The sequence below is a fragment of the Balaenoptera musculus genome, chromosome 1 (assembly GCF_009873245.2).
Source record: "Balaenoptera musculus isolate JJ_BM4_2016_0621 chromosome 1, mBalMus1.pri.v3, whole genome shotgun sequence".
Taxonomy (NCBI): Eukaryota; Metazoa; Chordata; class Mammalia; order Artiodactyla; family Balaenopteridae; genus Balaenoptera; species Balaenoptera musculus.
In genome coordinates, this window is record NC_045785.1 from 152,347,563 (window position 1) to 152,357,187 (window position 9,625).

Here is a 9,625-nt window from a genome sequence, read left to right on the forward strand (position 1 = left end):
TCCCCTCTGCCAGGGCTCTCCTGACTGCCGGCCACTGTCCCTGGGTGTGCAGAGGAAGGGAGCAGGAGCTGAGACCTGTCCCTGCTCTTCTCGTGTCTCATCCAGGGCATGAGGACCTGTTCAGCTGCTGCCAGAGGAAGAACTTCAAAGGAGTCCCTTCTTCTTTCTTCGCCATCCACATCACAGCCGCCCTGGTCCTGTTCATGACCGACGGCTTGACGGTGAGCCTGCCCTTGGACGGTGTCCCTTATTGGGCACCCCCCTGGGCTCCCTGAGCCTCAAATCTGGGGATGGTAAGAGAAAGGAGGAACGTCAAGGTTTCCTAGAGACCTCACCTATACTACAGTGGGCCCAAAAATTTAAACCAAGCACAAGTCCCAGGGGAGAGCCTCTCCAGAATTGAATACAGCCCCTTGGAGCTGTGGTTTCCTGTCTCATTCAGTTGTTTTTATTTTCATGAACTCTGTGGTTAGGGGCCTCTGGTTTGTTACTGAGTGTAGGCTCCCCACATTTCTTAAAGGGGCAGTGCCCTATTCCCCCAGGTAGAGGTCATGCCATATAAACTCTAGGGCACTCTGCTTCCTGGAATACATTCGAAGCCTGGGCTTCTCAAGCCACGTGGTAAACAAACTACAGGCAGGATCTGGGCCCAGCTATTCAGTCCACTAGTGACCTCTGTTACTCTGTTTAGTGCCTTTTTCCAGAAATCTCTAAGGATTAGGACATTTTTGAATGGCTGATTGATTAACTGGTTGCCATATGAGGGACTCTCCAAAGAAAAGGCCCTAAAAACCTACATGACCTGGTGGAAAGTACTCGTGACAGTACTGGTTGACTTCCAACTCTCAGTGTGACCTTGGGCAAGTCACTTCCCTCTGCCCTCTCATCTGTAAAATGAGATGCCTATACACACCTTTTTTTCAGCTGCAGCACCCTTCCTTCAACAAAAAACCTTCTGTGGAATGCTCATAAATAAGGCATGTAGTGGAACTCTGCTCTGGTTGAAGGGGGGAGCAGAGCCTGCATGACCAGACCCTTCGGGACTCCCGTGGGGACCCAGAGACACCTTCCTGGATCCCCTAGCTCCTGCAGGCACCGTCCGGAAGCTGTGGTGCCCAGGTTCCACTCTCAGCTCAGGCCTGTGTATGCCACGTGGTCTCGGCTCCAAGCCCACCCCTAAGCCTCTAGCAGCAGGACCAGTCCCTGCCAGCCCACACCACACCTGCCCCAGCTAGGCCTCCTCTGCGAGGGGACGCTGCAGGTGTGCTCAGCAGGACCTGTCTCCCCACAGGGGGCATACTCCGCCTTTGTGTACAGCTATGCAGTAGAGAAACCGCTGTCTGTGGGACACAAGGTGGCCGGTTACCTCCCCAGCCTCTTCTGGGGCTTCATCACTCTGGGTCGGCTCATCTCCATTCCCATCTCCTCAAGAGTGAAGCCAGCTACCATGGTTTTCGTCAATGTGGTAAGTGGCCTCCTTTCACTTTTTGGAGACCCAGAAGAACCATTCACTCCTGGCCCTAGCACTGCCCCAGGACACTTGCTCGGAACTGGACTCTGCCAGCAGGTGAGGAATGTAGAAGTAGAGGGAGGAGAGGAGAGGAGAGAGAAGCTGGTGGGGAAGGGATGGAAATCCAAGGGGTGGAGCCTATTCATGTGATCTTGGAAAAGTCCTTTCCCCTCTGTGGGCCTCTGATTTTGTACCCATTGAAGAAAGGGGCTGTAGGAGACGATTAGTGCTGCGTCTGGAGCAGATCCCAGCTGACAGCCTGCAAGGAGTAGAGAGAAGCAGGTGCTGGCCTTGATCCTCCCTTGTTCACCTTGGTGCCCAGCTGGTCAGAGCCCTATGGCCAGTGGAGGCCAGGGATCCCTTGGCCTTCAGAATCACCATCTCTGGGCTGGGGCCTGGGAATTTACATCTTGCAGCTCTCCCAGATGATTCTTAAGTAACCAGACTGGCATGTAGGATGGCCTTCAAGGAACTGGTCTGCTCCGGAGGCAGGAGGTCTGGGCCCGAGAAGTGGGTTAAGACTTTTGCCCTCATGTGTGTCCATGCCACCATCTATGACAAAGAGGTCCAGATTACAGATTCCTGTAAGGTTGTCTAGCCCAACCTCCGACCAGGGATTGAATCACCTCTATAATATCCCTTCCAAGGGGTCCACAGTCTGTCTAAACACCCCCGAGTGACTGGAAACTCACTACCTTTCCAGGAAGTCCAATCCACTGTTGGAAAGTACTTCCTTGAGTTGAGTTTCTAGTGGAGAGAAGGTTGGGAAATAATGTAGAGGCTACAGAGGTCAAAGATCATGAGCCCCAAGAAAGGCCCTTGGATTTGGCCTTGTGCTGGTTGATGACTTTCAAGAAAGAAATTTCTGTTCAATGTAGATTGGAGGTGGGGGGAGGGGGGTAGAAGCCAAACTCAAGAGGTTGAGGGTGGGAATTCCCTGGCAGTGCAGTGGTTAGGACTCCGTGATTCTACTGCAGGGGGCACAGGTTTGATCCCTGGTGGCCTGGGAACTAGGATCCCGCAAGCCGCACAGTGCAAGCCAAAAAAAAAAAAAAAAAAGAGGTTGAGGATAAGAAGGAAGTGGAGGTGTGAGAATTGCAAATATGTCTGTGAAGGGAGTCTTGTTTGACAGGAGTCAGGTGGTACGAGCGTGTTTGTAGGCAGAGGAGAAAGGCAGGAAGCCCTAAGGAGGAGGCCTGTGAGGATAGCACGTCAGAGAGTAAGTGAATGAAGAAGGCCAGGGGAGAAGGGATGGGGTCGAAGGACAGAGGCGAAGGAAGTGCTAAGCTTAGTAAGAAGACGGGCCCTGTTCTGTGGAGCTGGGGCGATGGTGACGTGATGCAAGCAGAAAGACTCCTCAGGTCCGTGAGGTGGACAAGAGTGAGGGTACAGGGGCTGCTGGTGGCCAGACCCTCTAGCACACGAGGCCAGCTGCCTAGAAGACAGTGGGTATAACTCTGGGTTGGTGAGAAAAGGAAGTCTGAAGCCTCCACATGAGTTAGGCACTGATGATAAACTCACCCGGGGTGCTGGTTTTTAAAAAGGAAAATCAGATTTCTGGGTCCAGCTCAGACTTAGTGAATCAGAATGTCCAGGGGAGGGGGCTAGCAATCTGTGTATTCAACAAACACTCTAGGGGGTTCGTGTCATCGAGCAAGTTTAGGAAAACACTATCCTAGAGCAAGTGATTCCCAAATACACTAGACCCACTGGAGGTGCTTTTGGAATATACAGATTCCTGGGCCCCTACCCCAGAGATTCTGATTCGGGGAGCAGGGGGAAGTGTGGAGGGGAACCTGGGTGTCTGAATTGTTTTAAAGCTTTTCAGGTACTTTTCGTGGGCAGCCTGTTGGGACTACACCTGAACAACCCTGAGCAAGCTCCCAGATGCGGCAGCTGCCATGTCTCGAATTCACTGCAACTTCTTCCCAGATTCCGCTCATTTTAAAATTAAGGGTCACTCTGCTCTTGATGTTCTCCTGGATCTCAACAACCACTTACTGGTTAATGAGTACACACGTCGGGGGGGCCCTGCGGGGAACTGCCGGGGTGCTGAGTTCTATAAGATGACGTCTCTGCCTTTAAGGAGCTTACAGTTGGCTAGGGAAGAAGATGGGCGGGGGAGAGGGAGCGTGTGTGTCCCGGTACAGAGGTGAGGATGAGGGGCTGGTAGGGAGGTGGGAAGCAGGCAGACAGCCAGTCTGCGCCACCGACTGAGGAGGGGGCCGCGCCGAGTGGGAGCAGAGTTTGTCGGCAGAGTTGCTAATTCGCCCTTGGCATCCTCAGTCTTCTGTCATGCAGGCTAACTTAAGAGAGTTAGGTGTTTTTAAAACTTCCCAAGTCTAGAGATTTTCCGGGTGACTCTTCAAGGCTTTGTTTGTAAGGTCGGAGCGGAGAAGGAGCTAAGCGTTTCTAAGGCATGCGCGGTAGGCTGTTTGCGAGATGTCCGGCTGGGCTCCCCTCCCCCCTTGCTCCTATTCTCAGGGTTTCCTTGGCCGACACCAACTGGGGACGGTGCAGTTCCCACATATTCCACAGGGTAGCGCACGGGTCACACAGCGCTGCCCCTGCGGTCGGAGAGGAACTTTTCAAGTCTGGAGACGGACTGCTGGTTTTCCTTTCTCCATGACCACCCAGCTTTTCCCCAATTTCTCATCGCCTCCGTCTCCGCCATGACAGGTCGGCGTGGTGGTGACGTTCCTGGTGCTTCTTGTTTTCTCCTACAACGTCGTCTTCCTGTTCGTGGGGACAGCCAGTCTGGGCCTGTTTCTCAGCAGCACCTTTCCCAGCATGCTGGCCTACACTGAGGACATCCTGCAGTACAGAGGTGAGCCCGCCCGCCCAAGAGCGAAGAGGCACTCCCTCGGGCGGGGCGCTGCTTCCCCCGCGCAAGCCCCTCTTCCTGGGGTCTTCCAGCTACAAGGTCCCTGCCCCACCTCCTCACAGAAGTGAAGGCTCCCCTCCTGACTCTGGGGGCAACAGGCTTGTTCTGGCCCACGTGCCCCCCCCCCCCCCATTCAACGTTATACCGGATCATGTGATTTCAGACCACAGAGAAACAGTAAGCATCTCTTTCCCATTTTTTTTTTTTCCGTAGCGGTGTCTGCAGACCCACAGCTGGCATCTTGTGTAACACCCATGTGCTGGAAATAACAAGTTCAAAGAAAAGCAAAGTTGCACAGGAAAAATTATAGCATAGGAAAGGGGTTTTATAACTTATCAGTAAAAGGACCTCTGTGTTTTGTTGTTCTTGTGGCTGTTGTTCGAAACAGAGGAGTAGAACAATGACTCCACACCTGATTCAGGGTTGTGCCCAGCTTCCTTGATGTCGGAAACCTCTGATTCCCTCAACTAGTCTCCTTCCCTTTCCGTAGCCTCCCAAGGGCGTATAGCAAAGATCTTTTTTTAAAAAAATAAGTTAATTAAAAATAATTTATGTTTTGAACATTTAACGTTACCCTCAGAAGTAATCAGAGGTGCCCTAGAGTGTTGGAAAACCAGCACTAAAGATGAGTGATTTCTCTAGAGCAGGAGTGGGGGCCGTTGGTGTGGGGGGTTGCGGGGGGCGCCAGGCAGGGTCAGAGCAAGGAGAGCTACATTCCGCTCATCCTGAGACCTGGGTCCTTGAAATCAAAGGATAATCCCCAAACTTCAAACGAGTAAAGGAAGTAATGAAGTAATGTTGGTATCACCTGTCACATAGTATATCCCACAGAGGTTGAAGTGATTAACAAATGTTAGAGTTTAATAAAAAGAAGAATGTGATGTTGGTTGGTTCTGCTGCAAGTGGTCACTCAAATCCGTCCTCTTCTTTTCTCACCATCCCCGCCTTAGTTCAAGCACTTAACCTGTTTGGAATAGTTAAGGGTGCCCAGCTTTTCGTAATTTCTAATCACTCCCATCCCTGCCTTGGCAGGTCTTGGCTTGTCTCCTGGCCTTCAGATTTGCCTCCATCAGTGGTTCTCACTGCTGGTTCCACATTAAAATCACCTGGAGCCTTTGTAACAAAGCCCAATGCCTGGGCTTCATCTCCACGAAGTCTGATGTAACTGGTCCAGAGCTGCTGAGTGATGGTAACGTGTAGCCAGGGTGAGGAACATTTACTGGGCCGTCCTCTACACGGCTGCAGAGGGATTGCTTGGAAACACAGAGCTGCTCACAGCCTTCACATCTTCTGTGGAGCGCTTTTCCCTTCTCCAGCCTTCTCCTTCCCTGCTTCCCCTCAGAGCCCGCATTCTAGCCATGTTGAATTACTTGCTATTCCCTGATGGCACAAAACCCATTCTGTATCGCCACACTTTGGCACAAAGTGAACCCTCTGCCTGGAATGCCCTTTCTCTTCTGTCCCACCCTCTCATCTGCCTGCTCAAGTCCCTCCCCTTCCACCCCCTCTGGGAAGCTTCTCTGACCCCACTGGGAAGGTGTGCCCCCCTCCTTCGTACCTGCCTCTCGTGTTTGTCCCACCTCAAGGCTTTTCTACCTATGTTATCTGCGTCCTCTCCTTGACAACACGCTCCCTGAATGCACCAGCAAGGGACAAGGGCAAGAGCATGGGCTTTGAGGTCATCAGCAGATCTGAAGGTCAGTCCTGTCTCCACACCTTCTGGCTTTGTGACCTTGTGCAGTTCAATTTCCTTCCCCTTTCTGAGCCTCAGTTTTCTTATGTGCGAAATTGGGATGCAAATACCTTCCTGTGAGGACTGTTTTGTGCACTAGAGGAAATGTAAAGCTCTTGACTTAGCAGCATAACTGGCTCACAGGTGCTCAGTATATATGTTAACTCTAATTATTCATCTGAGTACTCTCAGTGTTTAGCACAGTACCTGATGCACAGCAGGTACTGAAAGGTTTTTGAACGTATGAGTGGAATAGACAGTGGATACTGCTGACCAGTGTTGAATCTAGAGATAGCTTCATGGAGAGGAGGGAACATGAACTGCCCCAGGGTTTGGAAAGTCGGAGGAAAAAGGAAAGGCATTCCGGGGAAGGATGGGGTGGGGGGCAGTGAACAGGGTGAGAGCAAAGGCACAGAGACAGGTATAAATGTAAGTGAGGAACTTGAAGGACAGAGGAGACAATGGCGATCTCTGATTCAAAAAACACTAAGTGTCTACCGTACGTTGGCCACTGTGCTAATATTAAGCAGTGGTATATGCCACTGAACTAAAATTCAAGGCACATCCTCTCTCATGGGCTTCCAGCCTGTAGAGGGAGGCTGCCTGGTAAACAGGTGGGAGGCGGGTGAGGCACATGAGAGTAGAGTGCAGGGGGCTGAGGGAGCACAGAGGAGGAGGAGCTAATCCAGGTTCAAGGATGGGGGCTGGGGGGAGAAGATTATGATGGTAATCTCAAAAGGTGAACAGGAGTTTTCCAGACAAAGAGGAAGAGGAGGAATGTTCAGGAGGGGGTGAAGGCATGTATGAGAAGCTGGCAGTGAGACTGTGTGCAGGGTCAGGAAACGGAAGAGAGTTTCTCATGACTGGAGGGTAGGTTGTGAGCAGATACTGTGACAGTCTGAGCTCTCAACCTGGGCAGATTATAGAGGGCCCTGCAAACCACATTAAAGCATTTGGACCTGATCCTGATGGCAGCGTTGAAGGGTTTAAGCGGAGAACTGGCCAGCGCTCTGCTGAGCACTCACGTGTCTTGCGTCAGAGTTATCCACACAGCAGCCCTGCGAAAGAGGTGTTGTCATGCCCATTTTACCGAAGGAAACCAGGGCCTAGAGAAAGGGAAGGACTTGCCTAAGGTCCCATGGCTAGTAGGTGACGTAGCGGGCTTGGAACCCAAGTCTGACTCTGAAGCTTGGGCTCTGAAGGTCTGTGCCATGTTGCCGGATTGACCAGAGGTGTGGCTGGTCAGCACGATGCCAGGGCAGTGAGGACACTAGCCTGCCTGGCAGAGGAGATCAGGAAATCTTTCTGGAAAGGTAGTTGGCGTTCAGATTGGGAAGGGCCCTGAATGCCAGGCTAAGCAACTTGGAATTTATGCTGGAGACAATCGTGAGCAATTGAAGGTTTCAGAACAAGGAAGGGATATAATGACAAGCAGGACCTAAGCAAAGTTAAGAGCTAAAGTCTGAGAAATCTCAGGGATCCAAAGTAGTACTCTTAGGCAGCTGTACCACTTTCCAGAGGCTTCCCGGAAACAACCTGGATTATGCCAGCAGACTTCTGTCTCCTTAACTTGCTATTACTAAGCCAGATCCTTCTCTTTTGGTTAGGCTGTGCGACCACAGTGCTGGTAACAGGGGCAGGCGTTGGTGAGATGGCCCTCCAGATGCTGGTTGGTTCGGTATGTGGGGAAACTCGGGGTGGGGGGAGTAATCAGGGAGTGCTCCTCCAGGCAGGTGAGAAGATGTGGCCAGCCCCCGTCTGAACCTAGGCTGTCCCTTCCCTGAGCCTCCCACACAGCAAGCGGGAGCCCCACTCTGTCTCTGTCACCTGTTTCCGTTTCCGAGCCACCCTTGAAAGCTGAGCCTCCAAATGTGGGACCTGGAGATGTAAAGGGATGCTAGGTATTGTCCAAAGCAAACACAAGCCATGTCTGGGAGCAGGGCCAGAGGGCCCCGTGGGAATGTTTAGCTCTCAGAGCCTGGGATGGGTTTGGGCTGCAGGCGGAGTTCCTTTCCATCCCTCTCAATCCACCACTCCCTGCCCCACCTCTCCTCGCCTTTGGCCACCCTACAAAGGGCCCAGCTTTCCTGCCCGACTCCTGCCCTGATCAAGGGCCAACTCACCCAGTTCTCTTCAAACATACCCACGTTTCATTTGTTCATCAGGAAAAAAAAAAATCCACCTACTTTTTATGGAAGACTGTAATGAAGATATTGTTATGCTTCTTTTTACAAAGGAGGATACTGAAACTCAGAGAAATTAAGCAACTTGCCTTCAGTCACACCTGTAATAACCAACAGAGATGATGTCCATGCTTATGTCTTTCAGTCTCCAAAATCCCTCTAATCACTACTCAATTATCCTTCCCTTTTCTTTTGTCCTGCTGGACGGGAGGAAGAGCTATATCTTACGCTACCCTTTGCATTGAAATGACGTGATGTCATTCGCTTCAGTGTAATCTAGTGCAGGGAAGAAGGGGTACAGAGGGGTACAGAGGAAACATACTAATTGCTAAAGTTGGTGATGGGTCCATGGGAATTCCATATGCCACTTGAGTATATGTTTTAAATTTTCCATAATAAAAGGAGATATATATATATCATAATAAAAGGATATGTATATATATCTTTCTCCTCTGCAGAGTTCTGGTCAGGGATTGAGCGTATAGAAACACCTAATATGATTGGAGTTCTAAGGAAGATATGGAGATTTTCAAAGGTTCCAGGACACAGAGCTGAAAGGGACTGCAGGGGTCACTGGGTCCAACCTCTGCCGTACAGCAGGATTTCTGCCACCTCCAGAAACATAACCTTGAAACAAGGCCAAGATGTCCCTCCTACCAGTGTTTCTGTCTATTGGCATGATGGGCCAGAACTTGACTGAAAAACCTGCTGAGGCCCGAGAAGGCTGCTTCCTCCAATACATCTTTATGTGAAGTTTTGATGGCCTGTTTCTCTGTGTTTTCCCCTTTGGCAGATATTCCAGGCTCAGGGCAGCTATAGTTTCCTGGTCTGTGGCGTGATCTTTGGTGGCTTGGCTTTTACCTTCTATATCTTGCTCCTGTTTTTCCACAGGATGCACCCTGGACTCTCATCAGGTAAGGAAAGAATCTGTTTCTACACAAGAGGAGGAAAACAGAGCAGGGGGGCACGTGGGAGATGCTGTGGATCTTAGCACGCTACAAATGATGTTCTGTTCCAAGTAAAATGCAAGGAAATGTTTATTTTTCTACAGCTTCCTTTTCCCCTCTTCCTGCTTTGCCCTGCGATTGTCTGTGCTGGGCTCTCAGGGCAAGAGGGAACGGGATAGGCTGACTCATGGTTTCTCCATCAGGAGAGGGGCATGGTCTGTGAACTGGCTTCCTGCATCCCACCAGACCAGGGGACCATGGGCCAAGAATTGCATTCCAGCCTGTGCTGAGCACTGAAAGGCAGAGCCTGCCTCCTTGGCTGGAACTCGGCCCAGCAGCCTAATTGGCCATTTCTTTTCAGTTTGGGAC

General features: G+C 51.2%; 1 protein-coding gene across 3 annotated transcripts in view; it reads left to right on the plus strand.

Moving 5' to 3' along the window:
- Positions 1 to 9,625, plus strand: part of MFSD4A (major facilitator superfamily domain containing 4A) — a 33,009-nt gene that overhangs the window by 14,250 nt on the left and 9,134 nt on the right. Inside the window, exons 5-9 of one of the 3 annotated variants that reach the window (XR_005018872.1) lie at positions 106 to 221; positions 1,292 to 1,465; positions 4,190 to 4,337; positions 5,427 to 5,599; positions 6,041 to 7,727. Coding sequence is in view for 2 of the 3 variants with exons in the window: in XM_036844463.1 (XP_036700358.1) it covers positions 106 to 221; positions 1,292 to 1,465; positions 4,190 to 4,337; positions 7,734 to 7,804; positions 9,103 to 9,223 (630 nt within the window). In the remaining variant the exon portion in view is untranslated. The other 2 variants (XM_036844463.1, XM_036844473.1) reach the window with 2 other exon arrangements.